Below are 17,637 nucleotides of genomic sequence, written 5' to 3'. Positions count from 1 at the left end.
AGTGCCGGTTCATATATGCGATGTGGGAACCATCGCGATTTCAGTGCAGATTCCCATATGGCATATCGCCTGCCGGTGGTTCATACTGACATTTGCAAACCACTGCAGCTTTCAATGCAAAGTTAATGACTCTCCCCCCAGATCGGATGGCAGTGCGAACTGCCAAATGGTGCAGGAATCTGATCACATGGGTGTGAACACCCATGCGATCCAATTCCAGTGTGGACCAAAAAAGGGGTACCGCTCCATTTTTATGTGATGCGAATTCAGCCACACATATAGCAATATGGCAACCATAATTATTCCCCAAAGAGGAGTAAAGACAACAGGAGAGGTAAAGGTAAATAACCCGACTGATCTTCACCAAAATAGGTATAGTCTAAACGTAGCAATAAAAAATAAAGTTAGATTCAGGCAGGTCCAGTATATGTGGCGCTAGCCATAGGAGTATCGGCACACCTTTTAAATGTATAGGTGGTGCCCCCTAGAACAAATTGGATAATAAACTGTAAAGTTGGTAAAACCCACTATTCTATACAGGGGACAAACCATGATCTCTCCTCAAATATCGTTAACAATCGGTATACTAAAATCATGTGCAAAAAGGTTGGTGACACAACAAGAATTAAAATGGAGAACGTGCCCATTAAAACACCCCTGGGGTCTCATCCACACCCATACAAATCAGTGGGTAACCTCCAGGTTCATTATGTCACCCACAATGGACACAGAAATAATACACTTGGAACTATAAAATGGTTTCCCACTAGACATCCTCTGATGGTGTCAGAACGGGGGCAACATGTCTCATATGTGGGCCACGGTGGATCAACCGATGCCGAAAGTCCTTGTTTACTCACCCTATGCTCACAGTTGAAATTGTCTAATATACAAAACCACCAAGTGCACTGAGTGGAGACTATAGTATCTGTCAGAGCAGCAGGCCGGTGGTGATCAGCAGGAATGGCAGCATAAAGTCTATATGCAGTCTAGTAGTGGAAACTGTCTACAGCCTGAATTGTACCCGAGCATGCATAAACAATTCTGTAGAGCCAGCATGAAAATGACACGCCTGTGCCAATGACCATATATGTTAGACGCAGTCCTGTTAATGATTGTAACGAGTAGCCACATGCAGTAAATTTCCACGGACTGTGGGAGACACTCAAGCCAAAAAATCTGTCCTCAGAGGGTGGTGCTCACGGTCACCGGTACAGCTGGATGCCTGGGTCAAGGGCTTGTCGGGGCTCACTTGAGTGATGTCTCTGCCGGTCAGGATATGCTGGTGCTCAATAGGTGTCACTCAAAGGCTTATATGTGGTGCTGCTCTGATGGTTCAGCCAAAAAAACAAAACATAAACTATTAGGTAGCAAGTGGTGGTCATCCTCATGGTGCAAATGAGACCATGTGTGGGCGTCACACCGACTTTTTCCCACCTAGCACGTGAGCTTTCTGTGATTACCAGACCCCTCTACCTAATCCCTGCCTCTCACAACCTCTGGCCGCCTCCGTGGTTTGCCTGCACCAAATCACATGATACAAAACGACCATGTGATCCTCTGATGTCAGAACAGGGCCAATATGTCTCATGTGGGCCACGGTGGATCCACCGACCATGTGACCCGGTTGTGGTGTGGTGCCAAAAATGATGCCTGCTCTTCCTTGGTGTGATGCAGTGCAATTTTGAGCCTGTTTTTTTTTTTTTTTTTTTTTTTTTTTGTGTCTTGCATTCATATGACCAGCTGTTGGCAAGCTTCATGTTGCATATTACAACACTCACTTGTCGCAAAGTTGTGACGTGAGCTTCTTTCTATACAACACCACACTGTGAATCCAAGTTGCGTTCTTTTTCATGATGACCTAGATTCACAGGAAGAGGTTGAATGATATTGGACATCATTCATCAAAAATGGCTGTGCAGGAACTGAGTAAGGAGGATGCAGAAAGTATCTTTTTTTTTTTTTGTTTTTTTTTTTTCTCTGACCATTTTACTCAAAGAATATGCAGGATTTACTTGCTGCTTTGTAAGGACTGTGGATTATTGCATCTATTGACAATACATTGTCAACTATAGAATGATTGATTGTTTTCCTGGCCTGCCAAGTGATCTCAAACCTGTAAGGATGAATTGTGCTTTTTGATAAAGATTCTTTGAAAACCTAAAAAATACAAAACAGACAAGCCCAACCAGTAGGCTTATAAAAAAAATACTATCACAATAGAAAAAAGGAGCAGGAGTTCAAAACCCAATCATATTATAGATAAAGCTTTACAATCTAAAGGCAGTGCCCCTGCAGAAAGTCATACGATACATATAGTAAGACTTGGTTATGTATAGCGGAGGTGGCACTTCTATGACTGGCTGGTAGTAAGGCATCAAGAACATCAGCCATCATCATGGGTGTTGCACATGTTTTTAATATAAGGGTTCTGAGAGAAATGGGACCAAACCGGTATAATTAGGGTTAGTGTATGGCCCCCATCTGAAAAGACATAAGAATCAACCCTATAACCTATCCAAGATCCATTTATGTAGGGACTAAGCTGGGATTTGCCAGGCAGGCAACACAGATTTTAAAGGATTTTAGTAGGGCAACCCCCATGTTGTTACACTAGCTTCTACCTTAAGAGGGAAGCATTTACTATTTCCACTCGTCGTGGAGGGAGGGTTTGGAGAAATCCAATTTTTGAGCAAGAAGCTTATGTGCTAAAAATAGCAAGCAGATAAAAGCAAGGGGTATATTGCCCCCTCATTCAACCATCCCAACACACAATGCCGCTTCACCAGCGAAGGAGAGGCAGAGAAGATCCAGTTGTATCATCGCAGAACGGGGAATGTTGCTATAACAGCTTTCATTTGAATCGCCCAGTGTTCCCGGCGCTTGCCATCACACATAGTTCTGCCTCCTGGCCCGGGTACTCTAAGAGACAGAACACATCCCGGCATTGGACCAGTGTTCTGTCTATCAAAGTACCCGGGCCAGGAGGCGAGACTGTGTGACTGCGAGCGCCGGGAACACTGGGTAATTCAAATGAAATTGGGTAACAGCAACCTTCCCCCACTCTGTGGTGATCTGGCTAGCTCTCCTCTCTTCCCTTGGGAGATCAGCTCCCGATTAACCCTGCCTGCCAGCGGTGCTCGCCCCCCTCCGAGGCAGCCCCACACTCACCCTCAATCATTTTCTCCTCTCAAAATACGAGCAGCCAAGTGGAAATTGAGGGATTCCCTAAGTAAAGCCCCGTACACATGGGCAGAATGTCGAGAAATTTTCCACTTCTAAAAAAAAAAAATTCTGCCCGTGTGTATGTCGGTCTATCCGACAGAACCCGGGCGTTCATATCTATCCGGCTTTACCCGGTTGTTTCTTATCTCTATTGCACATTTTATCAATTAAGCACAGGCTAGGGAATGCGTTCTAATCTCTAGATTTACCAGCTTCAAGACTATTAGATGGACGTTGGGGAAAACTGTAGTTAAAATGGCTTTGTTCGGGTCGTGATGATCAGCTGTTTTCCAACCTGTTAAGTGTTGTAATTACAAAGCCAAAAATTAGAAAGATATGGGTTAGGGACTGCTAGACCTCCAAACAACTTCCAGTTTGTTTCTCGTCCCACATTTTTCTTTTCCCAAATGAGGGCACATAAAATTATATATTTATTTTATTTTTTTAACACATGTAATGGAATCCAAAGGGGGACATTATGTAATACATATAATAGAGGAGCCCATATCATTTTGTAAAGATTGACACGTACTACAATTAGAGCTGCACGATTCTGACTAAAATGAGAATCACAATTTTTTTTTGCTTAGAAGATAGATCACGGTTCTCTCATGATTCTCACAGCATAACCTAATCTTTCACATTAAAACTAAAAAAAAATTGGGCTAACTTTTAAAAAAAATTTTTTTTTTTTGTTTTTTTTGTTTTGTTTTTATTTTGTTCATTCAAGTGTATTTTTTCCCAAAAGAATGTGTTTGAAAGACTGCTGGGCAAATGCAGTGTGACATTTTATTCCCTAGGGTCTTTGCTAAAATATATATGTTTGGGGGTTCCAAGTAATTTTCTAGCAAAAAATATTAATTTTAACTTAAGTGTCAAAAAGATTGGCTAAACTTCCTGCATTTGCACATCATTTAAAAACTTGGCAGACTGGCTGGATTTTTTTTTTCACACAGAAGTTTATCCCTTTGATCTAAGAAGTTAGTTACAATGGGGGTAAAGGCAAATCCACTTTGCACTACAAGTGAAAATTACAAGTGCAAAGTGCACTTAAAATTGCACTGAAAGTGCACTTGGAAGTGCAGTCGCTATAAATCTGAGGGGTAGATCTGAAATGAGAGGAAGCTCTGCTGATTTTATTATCCAATCATGTGCAAGCTAAAATGCTGTTTTTTATTTTCCTTGCATGTCCCCCTCGGATCTACAATGACTGCACTTCCAAGTGCACTTTCAGTGCAATTTCAAGTGCTCTTTGCACTTGTAGTTTGCACTTGTAGTACAAAGTGGATTTGTTAAAAAAATTTGTCAGACTGCCCGATGTTTTCTTTTGACAGCTGAGTGAGCAGATAAGTCTCTCCACTTTTTATATGAAAGAATCAGCAAACTCTGCAATAGATAGTCAGGGGGGTGGAATTGAGGTCACATTTTTTTTTTTAACGATTAATTGTGCAGCTCTAACTACAACTGTTAGCGGTAGCTTACACCCACTTGCCAACTTGCTTTTAAGATTAGTTATATTCCTTCAGAGAGCATGGGCCGTTGACATCACCGACTGCATCTAAAGTAAATATCTCCAAAACTGTGTCTATAAAAAGGCTTACCTATAGGTAAAGACCAACCAAGGGAGTTTACGCTCACTTTCACTATAGTCGTCTGTCTAAGGTTGATGGCTGTGGATCTAGGAGAGGACCCCCCCCCCCCCCCCCCCCCCCCGGGATCCAGATGTTTTAACAAAATCATCACTCGTGTTAACCTATTAGAAAGCAGCCATAATTTTGTACATCTCTTCCATTAGAGAGATGGGTCCCTAGGAGTCTAGGAATTGTGCTTTAACTATTCTATTCTCTTTCAGATACCTTTGGCCTTGTGACTAACCATGACACTTTTTTCCCACTTTTCCCTGTACTGTTCACGCTTGTCAGTTATGAATCTCATGAATGCACACACTTGGGGGCGTGGATGTGAATGTCACAGTGTACCTTTGCCAAGCACAAAGAAACCAGTTCTAAGTCACTTGTATTTCCAGTTTGTCTGCATCTCTAGCAAACAATTTTAAAATGTTTAAAAATGTTTCTGTTTTTTTAAATCCTAATATAGTGGAAGTCCTGCAAGCAGCGTCCTGACTTTTGTGATGTAAAAAAAGAGACAAAGATAAATCATTTCAGAACCTTTTCCACCTTAAGACCTCTTTCGCACAGCGCGGCCGTGTTGGCGGTAAAGCATCGCTAATTTTAATGGTGCTTTTTGTCTGCTAGAAGCTGAGGTAAGGGTTAAAAGTGCCCCAAAACACTGCTGCCCATTGATGCCATCCCCAAAGATGCTGCTTGCAGGAGGTTTTTTTTTTTTTTTTTTCCCAGTCCTGCAATCGCACTGCCCCATTGTGAATGCCCTCAGGCTTTCACACTGGGGCTGCAGTGGAGGCATTTTTAAGGCGCTTTCCTCAGTCTTCCAGGACAGCCCTTGAGAGATGGATGGATTTTTTTTCTAATTCTCTAAAGAGAAGGTTTCCTTTTGATGAGAACCCAGAAGCCGTTTGATATAAAAATCCCAAACGACGCACCACTGTCTAAAGTATCAAAGCAGTCTGACTTAGCCTTTGGGGACATGGGGCACTTAAAGGACCCAATGGACAGGAGAACAGACAGCCTTGAAAACAGCCTTGCTGTTTAAAGCGACATGATTCATATCTGATGCTTCAACAGAATCTGTAAAGTTTGCGGCTAAGACTGCAGCACTCTCGGTAGCAGCCAGAAGGTCAGTCTGGATGAAGACTGCTTGTGCAGTGTCCCCTTTACTGGAGGTTTGGTCTTCGGTCCAGAATTGGACACCGCCTTGGAAAGAACAGCAGATAAAGACTTTTCCCACAAAGAAATACTTTCAAAGATTTTTTTTTTCGTCCTTCAAAAGAGCCCCCAAAGACAGATGAGGAATTCAGACCAAAGAAGCGTTCGTCAGGACAAAAAGGGAAACGAGGTATACTTTTTATCCGTTCCAGTCAGAATCCCAAGCCACAGTGACGTCAGGCTCTCGGTGGGAGGAATACACAATGGGAGATGATGGCCTCAAATTAATTAAACATTATAAGGAGGGCTTATGCCCTGGAATCTCACAAAGATCCGCCCTCCAAGTTTCTTGTTATAAAACTGCCAAGAGACTCGGAGAAAGCCAGTTACCCTTACTGATCGGTGAGATGGCGGCTCAAGATGTATTGATGTCTGTCCCAGTTCAAAAACACGGGCGGTTTCTATTCGCACATGCTGGTGGTAAAAAAAAGCCATCTGGAAAGTTCAGACTGATTATGAACCTCCGGCCCCTGAACTTATCTGCTTATCTACATATTCCAATAAAGAAGAAATTTCAAAAAATTCCTTTGTCTGGTAATTCAAATCGAAGACAAAATTTATCACAGTGCAGAGTACTTCCCTTCAGACTCGTCATCCCTGAGAATTATTTAACAAAGTTATGGCCAAATCACTAAGTCCCTTTTGAGACTACAGTCCATCTCGATAGTACCATATTTGGACGATCTACTCCTCAAGGCCCACTCTGAGAAGCAGCTTCGTCAGGATTTGGAGATGACACAATTGAGCCTACAACATTTGGGTTGGATAATAAATCCAAATCCAAACCCAGTGCAAACCATTTTATTTTTGGGCTACAACTTACAATAGAGAGATCAGAAAATAGTGCTGCTGGAAGAGAAGATATGTAACCTGAAACTCAGGATATCTTCCCTATAATCCAGTCGCAGCCGCACAGCAAGAGAAGGGATGTCAGCATTAGGCCTTATTACAGCATCAATACCAGCCATACAATGGCCCTGCTTCCATCAAAGAAGCCTACAGAGTGTTCTGCTGGAAGAACTAAAAGACAAAGACCTAGAAAAGTACATAACGATTCCCACCAGAGCAAAGCGATCTCTATGGTGGTGGAAACACAAGGAGAACCTTCACAAACCACAGACGCCAGCAGTTGGGGATGGGGCGCCCATCTCAACTCGAGCTGGGCTCAAGGCAAGTTGACTCCAGAGGAGAAAGAGTTCTCCAACTGGAAAGAGCTGACAGCTATTTTCATAGCTGTACTAGTCTTTCAGGAAATTGTCCAGGGTCACCACCTTCAGGCCCGTCCCAACTATGACAGCTGTAGCATATATCAACAAACGGGGGGGGGGTTACCAGGAATCCCCAGCTGATGGCAAAAAACAACCTCAAATCCACCTCTGCGGTATATGAAGGGAGAGCAGAATGCTACTGCAGACTTCTTGAGTCAACAAGTTTCGAATCAAGAGTGGTCTCTGCATCCAGAAGTATTCATCCACATAGTGGCTTACTAGAGGAAACCAGAGGTGGATCTGTTTGCGACTAAGAAAAATGCAAGAGATGTAAACTTCTTTTCATTATGCCCAGGAGATGAACCCCTAGATCTTTAGCCTGGCTTATGCATTTCCACCCCTCCTTTAGCAAAATTTATATAGTAGAGACACGTTTAATCTTTGTGGCGCCATGCTGGCCCAAGAGACTGTGGTTTACAACGCTTCTAAAGCTAGCAGATCAACCTCTGATGCTACCTCTCAGACAGGACCTTCTTTCGCAGGGACCTATACGGTATCCACAAACCGCCACATTAATACTATGAGCGTGGCTGAGGAAGAAATTCTGAGGAACAAGGGACTATCGGAGAGGGTTATACAAACTCTATTTCAGAGTCGAAAACCAGTCACCTGAGCTATCTATGGCAAAATCTTAAAGTTTATAGCCTGGTTAGATAGTAGAGGGGCGAAAAACAAGGACATGACTAGTATCCTAGAGTTTCTTCAAGAAGGGATAGAAGGGGGGGTTGTCGCTCAGTACATTTAAAGTACAGGTCGCTGCTTTGAGCGTGTACCTAGAATAACGCTTACAGGAAGATTTGCTTATCGCGACATTCTGTAAAGTAGTCGCAAGACCCAGACCAGTCCAGATGACCTCAACCTGGGACCTATCGGTTGTCCGCAGGGCTTTTCTGGGGTGCCGTTCAACCCAATCTCGGAGGCCTCTTTAAGACTGCTCACGCTTAAGACAATACTCCTAATTGCAATCGCTTCAGCCCATAGGGTGAGTGAAATGCAAGCTCTTTCGATCAGAGAGCCCTTCCTCCAGGACTTGGATGATGGGCATCTTATGGATGGTTCCTGGGTTCCTGCCAAAAGTGGCATCTAAATTTCATAAGTCCTACCTACCTTCTGTCAAGATGCCTCAAATGACAAAGAAAAGCAATTTTACTTACTGGATGTGAGAAAATGTATTCTAGGGTATTTAGAAGCAACCAGGAGAGCGGATTCACCTTTTGTCCTGTTCTCTGGGAAACGTAAGGGTTTAAAGCCTCCAAAGTCACTCTAGCTAAATGGAGGGGTATATTATACTAGATAAAGATCCTCCTGGGGGTATTGAGTCACAAGTGCAGTCTCGGCATCCTGGGCGGAAAAGGCTGGTGCCACCCCATAGCAGATCTGCAAAGCAGCCTCATGATCATTAGACTAGACCTACTGTCTAGTCAGGAGCAGGCTTTTGGGAGGAAGGTCCTCCAAGCTGTGGTCACCCCCATCATCCCCCCCTAAATCTGGTGAGTACTTGGGGATCCTCTCAAGGGCTGTCCTGGAAGACGACTGGGAAAACCAGAGTTAGACTTACCAGTACCTCTATTTTCCGTAGTCTTTCAGGACAGCACGATCCCACCCTTGAATTAAGTTGAATTGATATTACCTGTTCTGATTATGTTTTTCTGTTCCATCCTTCGGTTCTTGGTGATGAAGGACCACCTTTTCAACTGTATGGCAACGTGTTTCCTGTGGCGATGGGAGGAGCTCCATCTCAAGGGCTGTCCTGGAAGACTACCGGAAATGGAGTTACCGGTAAGTCTAACTCTGGTTTTACAGGTGCTATTTTTAGCCCAAAAATTCCTGTGTGAAAGGGGTCTTAATGTTGCCTATAAACTGTACAACTCGGTTGAACAACAAATTGAAAGCTTTTTAGGTGGAGGGAAGTAAAAATAAATTAAAATATGGTTGCATAAGTGTGCACATCCTTAAATGAATACTTTGTTAAAGTACCTTTTGATTTTATTACAGCACTTAGTCTCTTTTGGTTATGAGTCTATCAGCATGGCTCATCGTGACTTGGAAATATTTTCCCACTCTTTGCAAAAACACTCCAAATCTGTCAGATTCTGCGGGCATCTCCAATACACAGCCCTCTTCAGATCACCCCAAAGATTTTCAATCGGTTTCAGGTCTGGGTTGTGGCTGGGCCATTCCAAATCTTTAATCTCCTGGTGAAGTCATTCATTTGTCAATTTGGATATATGCTCGTTGTCATGCTTAAAGGTGAAGTTCCTCTTCATGTTCAGCTTTCTAGCCTGATGGTTTTGTGCCAATATTGGCTGGTATTTGAAACGGTTCTTAATTCCCTCTACCTTGACTAAGGCCCTGTTCCAGCTGAAAAAAATAGCCCCAAAGGATGATGCTGCCACTACTATGCTTCACTGTGGATATGGTGTTCTTTTGGTGATGTGCAGTGTTGTTTTTGTGCCAAATATCTTTTGGAACTATGGCCAAAAAGTTCAACCCTGGTTTCATCAGACAAGAACTCATACTTTTGGGAGACTTCAGATGTGTGTTTGCAAAATTTTGTCGGACTTGGATATGTTTTTCTTCATAAGAAAAGGCTTCCTCTGTCTTGCCACCCTGACCAGTTTTCTTCCCGTCTTTTCATTAATTTTGGAGGGATGTCTAGTTCTTGGTAATGTCACTATTGTTCCATATTTACTCCTCGACTTCACTGTGTTCTATGGTAAATCTAATGCCTTTGAAATTATTTTGTATTTTTTTAAGAATAAGATCCCTCTGATTCTTTTTGAAGATCTCTGTGCACCATGGCTTTTGCTGTAGGATGCGACTAGAGTGGGGTACACACTATAAGAAAATTGGGCAAATGTTTGTCCGTTTTTTTTTTTTTCTTGATTCACAGCAATTCAGAACTGATGAAAATTCGTACGAAAATCTTTACGAATCTTCTCGTAAGACGAGGCTTTTTTTGTTTTATTATTTCTGATCATGCGCAGTCTTTTCAGGTTTTTCGTGTATGAAAATTGTACACATTAAACAAAAATCATTTGTTCTGTTCTCGTACGAGAATATGAGAATTTTGGCGTTTGTCCCTTTGGGAATTTCATACGAAAATTCAGAAGATGCTGTTGAAAGTTGTATACACACTATACAAAAATTGTACGAAAATTCTTTGGACAAAATTGTTCGCCCGATTTTCTTGGTGTGTGAGTCTTAAGAAAATGTCAGTAAAGACCTATTAGAAGAGCTGAAATTTATTTGGGGTTAATCGCAGGCACTTTAAATGATGGCAGGTGTTTACTGACTCCTATTTAATATGAGTTTGAATGTGATTGCTTAATTCTGAACACAGCTACAGCCCCAGTTAAAAGAGGGTGTGCACACTTATGCAACCACATTATATTAGTTGTTTACTTACACAGTTTATAGGTTACATTAAAGGTGGGAAAAGTTCTGCAATGATTTTTGTCTCGTGTTGTTGTGTTTTTTTTTTTGTCTTTTGTTTTTTTACATCGCAGAACCCTGGCTTTTTTTTTTTATAGCCATGTGTTCTAGCCAGCCAACCTAAAATTAATATTTAAGATTTTGGTAGATGCTGGAGATAATCATATCTCTTGGGAATCGATTGGTGAGATCTGTGTTTGCATTCCTGTGTCTGCACTCCCTAATATGGCCATAAATGATTTTCCCACCTTGCTGGCTTTCTGGATTTTATTATAAGGAGAATGCAAAAGCAATCACTGGAACGCACAAATATTGGAGGGAGAAAACAAATTTATGTAATGGGGATGCTACTTTTCAAATATATTAAAATAATTGTGACTATAAAAATATCTCTTGAGTGGAATGTTTTATTAACAAATTGTGGTTTCATCTTGTGTGTTTTTGTTTTTTTCTAGAGGAATAGTGGCCAGCATATTGGTGTTTCTTTGTTTTGGTGTCACACAAGCTAAAGATGGACCATTTTCAAGACCTCACCCAGGTATTGCTTTTGTATTTTTATTGTGTTTAATAGCTTGCAATTTTCTCTTGCATAAGTAAAGGGTTGGACAATTTCCAATTACCTATGTTATGTTCAAAGTGATTGCTGGCTCCTAGAGTGGACTGCTTCTGGCTTTGTATTTTACCTTGTTCACCACTTCTTTATCACAATGCTATACATCAGACTGTACTAAGTTAAAGAATGTTTGGCGGATCAGCAAAAGATTTATTTTGGGCTCTTCCAGGAACATGATTGAGTGCCTACATTTAAGTGCTTGAAGTGTATGTATGTATTGATCTACCTGTGTGTGTGTGTGTGTGTGTGTGTGTGTGTGTGTGTGTGTACACACACACACACACACACACACACACACACACACCTAAACTGACTTTTAATCTGGGATTTCCCTTTAAAGCGGAGGTCCACCCTAAAGTGGAGCTTCCGCTCATTGGAACCCTTCCCCCCCCTCTGGCGCCACAATTGGCACCTTTCAGGGGGGAGGGGGGTGCAGGTACCTGTACAGTACAGATATCTGCACCCACTTCCGGCGTAGATTCTGTCATCTGCCTGCTCAGATGGTATCAGTGAGAGATGAGCAAGTGGATTCTGGTTAGCGGAGGTGCCCATGTAAAAGGGGCTAAACTGTTTTTGCAAACTTTGATGGAATAAGGAAGGGCTATAACCTCTGCCAGGATTGCCACTTATTGCTGTCTCAGTGACGAGGTTAACCTGTCTTTTTAATGTGGACATACCTGCAATAAATCTTTTACACTACTCCTCCATTTACCTAAAAAATGTGGTTGGAGTCCCACATTAAGCAGTACAGATTTGACTGTAACCTGCTGCTACCTACTGATTCCAGATTCCTAGATCACACAGGCCTGGGGACACCCTATGACAGCTGAGATGACGCTATGTTCCTACATACCCCTAGGAGTACCTGGTCATTTTTGCTCCCAGCCTTGAATGAGGGAGAAGAGAAACTGTAAGTATAAACTGCTGTGTATTGGGGATTAAAGCCCTGAATGGCCCAAACACGTGTTCTCTAAGCTGTCCCCGTCTTCCTTAAAGGTAGCATCTGCTTTTGCATTTTCTATCATAGCAGTTTGAAATGCCTGAATGTGCAGAAGATTTATTTTTAGTAACCATTAAATCAGTGGTCTCCAAACTGCAGCCCTTTGCTAGCTTTTATCCGGGCCTTTGGGGATTATTTCTCCCACTAACACAAAGGGGCACTATTATTCCCTCCACTGATGACGGTGGTGCAATATTCCTCTCACTGACACCAATGATGGGGCACTATTGTTTTTACTGATACACCAATGGTGGAGCACACTTCCTCTCGCTGACACCAATGATGGGGCACGAGTCCTCTCGCTGACACCAATGATGGGGCACGAGTCCTCTCGCTGACACCAATGATGGGGCACGAGTCCTCTCGCTGACACCAATGATGGGGCACGAGTCCTCTCGCTGACACCAATGATGGGGCACGAGTCCTCTCGCTGACACCAATGAAGGGACATTTTTTATAACCCCAGGACATTTTCTACTCTTACTGGCCATAGTCCGGCCCCTCTAAAGTCTAAAAAAAAAAAAAAAAAAAAAAAAAAAAACTGGCCCTTTGTGAAGAACGTTTGGAGACCCCTGCCTTAAATGATGATTTCTATATTGGTAATGTCTGTAATTAAGCCTAATATACTGTATTGCTTTGTGTTTTTCAGCTTACTGGAGGTTCTGGCTCTGTGTAAGTGTGGTGTATGAGCTGTTTCTCATCTTCATTCTTTTTCAGGTGAGAAATACGGTTTCAACTGCTTGTATGCTGATTACTCTGGTTGATCTTTATCTGTTGTAATTGATTGTTTTGCATCTGAAGTTTAACTTGCTCTATTATACAGTGACCATTTTGCAAAAATACTTCCTGCATGCAGGCCCCCATTGGTGACTAGGACTATTGTGAGCAAAGCTGCTTTACGTTATTTAATTGGCACTTTGCTGTTTAAATATGAACTCCAGCCTTAAGCCAGCCATAGACGGTTCAAATCTCGGCCGGTTCAGCAGGGACTGGCCGAGATTCAAATCGCAAATTGGCAGGCTGAACGTACCCAAGTTGTTCTACTATAGCCACAGGCAGTAATCACTGTGTTCTGCTGTCCCCACAATGGCTCTGCTAAAGGGATTCCCCTATCAATAGTGACTGTTTTGATGAGGAAATAGAGCAGTGTTCTTTCCTGTAACCCATGGTTGCAGGAAAGAAAATCGTTTTTGTCTATGGCCTGCTTTACTTTGTCTTCCACAGTTCTACAGGCCCCTTTCCTGTATAAAAGTTGCTTACTCTGGATTTTTAGCTTTTTGTGCTCATTCATGCTGTAGTTTATTTTGAGAATTATATTTATTTATTTTTTTGGTCAGCTGACTATTTTCTCCCATGACTGTAAGGAATTTGTTGAAATAAATAATATAAAAAAATTTGCTTACTGATTTCAATGCACACTATAAGTGCCTTGCACTGTGCATAAGAAGCTGCAGCAAGACAGAGCCCACCTCATTTTAGTTAAAATTGAATCCGCACGTTGATTGGGAATGGGGGTTGGAGGGGAACCAGGGATGACAAATTATAAGCAGATTAAACATCGGCTTTAAAATGCTTTATTCACAAGCTGTCTCATGTTTCCTTCTTAGCTGCTTGTTTTCTGTTATGCTTCATGGTTTATTAATCACAAATGTTTCCTATAGAAAGCATTTTACTATATCCATGGGGACCACAGATCTTGTACTAGGCTTTTTGTCTCCATACACATAATAGAAGCTTACATTTAGATTATCTAATCCCCCTATTGATCGTTTTGATGGGTGGAAATAATAGAAAATACAGCCTTATACTGTCATTCCCTATAGTTGTAAGGTTTGTATTTGTCCTGCATGTTAGGTAGACAGCTTAAAGCGGTTCTGCACTCATAATAATACATTTGCCCATTCTGTTGCCTCTAGACCGTACATTTGATAATGCCACATGTTTTTTTTTTTTTTTTTAATTAATCTACCTTTTGTAATTCGTAGTTTATTTTCCTCCCCTGCGGCGATGGGCGGTCTCTTGCGGGGATCAGCATCATTTCCTGCTGAAGCCCGCACTGTCTCCTGGGATCTCGTCCAAGTAATCCCAGGAGACATTGCGGCTAATGCACCCGGAATCTCGCGAGATTTCGTCTAATACAGCCAAAATCTCGCGTGATTTAGGCTATTACAGCCGAAATCTCGCGTGATTTAGGCTATTACAGCTGAAATCTCGCGAGATTTCGGGTATATTAGCCGCAATGTCTCCTGGGATTACTTGGACGAGATCCCAGGAGACAGTGCGGGCTTCAGCAGGAAATGATGCTGATCCCCGCAAGAGACCGCCCATCGCCGCAGGGGAGGAAAATAAAAAACTACGAATTACAAAAGGTAGATTAAAAAAAAAAAAAAACATGTGGCATTATCAAATGTACGGTCTAGAGGCAACAGAATGGGCAAATGTATTATGAGTGCAGAACCGCTTTAAAGTGATTATAAAGCATCAGTTTTTAACCACTTCCCAAGGACGTTTATATGTCTTTGAATTTCAGTGGGGATATCTGAATGATACCTGCAGATGCAGTCATCATTCAGATATCATCTTTTAGAGCCGGCGATTCTGTGCACTTTAAAGCCCCATACACACTATCAGATTTTCTGCAGTTTTTTGTCTTCAGATTTGGCAAAACCATGTAGTGCAATGGCCTGCCTGATTGCATACACATTGAAACTCCTAAGATTTGACCTCATATGGTTTTGGTAAATCTGAAGGAAAAAAAAAAAGCAGAAAATCTGATGGTGTGTATGGGGCTTAAGAATGATCATAGCGGCAGTTCCGCCGCTTGATCATATTGGCAGGTGACAGGAGGGGACTCCCGCCCACCCCCCGCTGCCTTTCGGTGCTTCTCTGGGCTTTCCTGTGCCATCGGGGACCCCCAGAAAGAATCCACCACCGCCGGATGAAGGGCATAGAGATTTTGGGTGAACAGATGGTCACCAGACATCTCTATGACCGTCGGAGGACCAGGCCGCTGTTATAAGCAAAGCTGCGATCACGGCTGGAAAGCATGGGATCTTTCTTTTTTTTCTTTTTTTTTTTTCTTTCTGATAATTACCAGCCTGGCTGGTTGACGTAAGTCCCGCCCACATATGTAAACGCCGTTCTAGCACTAGACCTCCTCTGTAACTCTAAACTGGTAACCTGTAAAAGATTTTTAAGTGTTAGCTGTGGAGATTTTTAAGTACCAAAGTTCGACGCCATTCCATGAATGTGTGAAATTTTGACATTCTCTTTCACAGTATACAAAAAAATTGTGCCAACTTTACTGTTTTATTTTTTTAATTCATGGAAGTTATTTTTTCCAATAATACACATTTGAAAAATTGTTGCGCAAATACGACATAAAGTTGCAACAACCGCCATTTTTTTCCTTAGGGTGTCTGACAAAAAAACATCATATATAATGGTTGGGGGTTCTGAGTAATTTTCTAGCAAAAAATTATTTTTACATGAGGAGTGGAGAGTAGTGCCAAAATAGGCCTGGTATGGTAGTGGTCAAAAGAAAACGAACATGATTTTTTTTTTTCCCTGCTCTGTGCAGTGTTTTTGCATAGAGTGGCCCCAACTGCTTATTCTTGATGTCCCCCACCAGCACTCCTAGCTCCTCCTCCCCTTGATGCACCCCCATAGGAAGCCACCACTTATGGGTACCCACCTGTGGGCATGTTCCCAAGCCATGCTGCCTGCATCCATAGACACAGACTGCGAGTCTTGGCCTTGCCCCTGCTGTTTGTTCAGAGTAGGATTCACAGTTTGAATTCACAGCAGTGGAGCCAATAGCTCCTTCTGCTGCCTCTGTAAACAGCACAGTACTAGATCGAGATAGGACAAGATAGGCAAGTATAAAGGGATATGAGGTAGCGATAGACACCAGGATTTTTTTCTACCCTAATGCCTTAACCAGTTCCTGCTCAGCCTATAACAAAATGTAATTTCTTGTACATCATAGAACACAGAGCCTCAAGTATTTACTGGGTTATGGGCCTACCTTCAGGTGTTGACACTGGTATAACCAATACAGGAAGTTGACTCCCCCATATAACCTCTCCTCCTTCCAGGAGTACCTCAGTTTTTTCGCCAGTGTCTAAGGTGTTATTCACGAGTGAAGATGTGCTCTGAGGAGCTTCTAGAGGGATCCATGACTGATTTAAAAAACCTCCACAACCGGATCCATCCTCGCCACTGAGGCCATAGGATGGTACCCGGGCCTCGCAGACAAGAACAAGGTTTTGCCTGAAAGCTTTTTTGAGAGCTGGACCCTAGGAACCAGGACTTTTTGGCCTTGCTACATTACCCAAAACTTTCCTGAGGGGTGCTATACAGGTCCAAAGGAGAGCAACCCCTATTAAAAGGGCCCCAGTCTTTGAAGGTTTACAAAGCAGCCCGCCGTCAAGGGCAAAGTTTGGATCTGTCTGTTTACAGCAGTATCCTGCAGTGAGGACAAGGTAATGGAAGAAGCTAATGCTTTTTCTTTCTATACACCTTGTATGCCTTTTAAGATGTCTCCCCTAGAGGGAGTCATTTTAACAACCTATGTGCGATGTTTTACAGCTGCTCTGTCTCCAGGCTATATAGCATGTGTGGTGCCAGCGGAGGGGGTTCTTAATCCCTTAAGGGATTTAAGCAAAGACAGCAGTAACTTAACAAAGGGTATTATATACCTAGGTGGAAAAGGTTGGCCCAGCTGCCTAGGTCAAAAGGGGGTCCCTGAAGCAAAAATCAGGGTCCTCATATCTGCATTGGATTCCCTGTGCCTCTGTAAAACTGCTGACAGAATTGGCTGCTCTTTCTTGTAACGAGCCATATTTGGTTATTTATGAGGACAGAGTGGTGTTACGCCCTTTTTGGCTTTTTGTCAAAAGTAGTTTCAGGCTTTCATCTGAATGAAGATATTGTCCTGCCTTCATTTTTCCCAAGTTTCAGGGAAGAAAAGTCACTACATTGTCTCGATGTAGTGAGAGCAGTGAAGATATATTTAAAGAAAACTGCTCAGATTCGTAAGACTGACGTCTTATTTATTTTGCCAAAGGGTCCTAAAAAAGGACAGGCAGTGTCAAAATCCACTGTCGCCAAGTGGATTCAGCAAGTTATAATTCAAACGTATGAATTAAAGGGAAAGATTCCACCTTTTCAAGTTAAGGCGCACTCTATCAGAGCGGTTGGTGCTTCTTGGGCAGTGCGTCACCAGGCCTCCATGTCTCAGATCTGCAAGGC

General features: G+C 42.4%; 1 protein-coding gene across 3 annotated transcripts in view; it reads left to right on the top strand.

Moving 5' to 3' along the window:
• Window positions 1-17,637, top strand: part of PTDSS2 (phosphatidylserine synthase 2) — a 140,105-nt gene that overhangs the window by 58,337 nt on the left and 64,131 nt on the right. For all 3 annotated transcript variants that reach the window (XM_077460781.1, XM_077460782.1, XM_077460783.1), the window contains 2 exons: window positions 11,227-11,309; window positions 13,034-13,101. In XM_077460781.1, the coding sequence (XP_077316907.1) occupies window positions 11,227-11,309; window positions 13,034-13,101 (151 nt within the window). The remainder of the gene's footprint in view (window positions 1-11,226; window positions 11,310-13,033; window positions 13,102-17,637) is intronic.

Source organism: Lithobates pipiens, unplaced genomic scaffold (assembly GCF_037356315.1).
Source record: "Lithobates pipiens isolate NorthernLeopardFrog02 unplaced genomic scaffold, aLitPip1_a1.2 Scaffold_10, whole genome shotgun sequence".
Lineage (NCBI taxonomy): Eukaryota > Metazoa > Chordata > Amphibia > Anura > Ranidae > Lithobates > Lithobates pipiens.
This window is presented reverse-complemented; position numbering and strand designations above follow the sequence as displayed.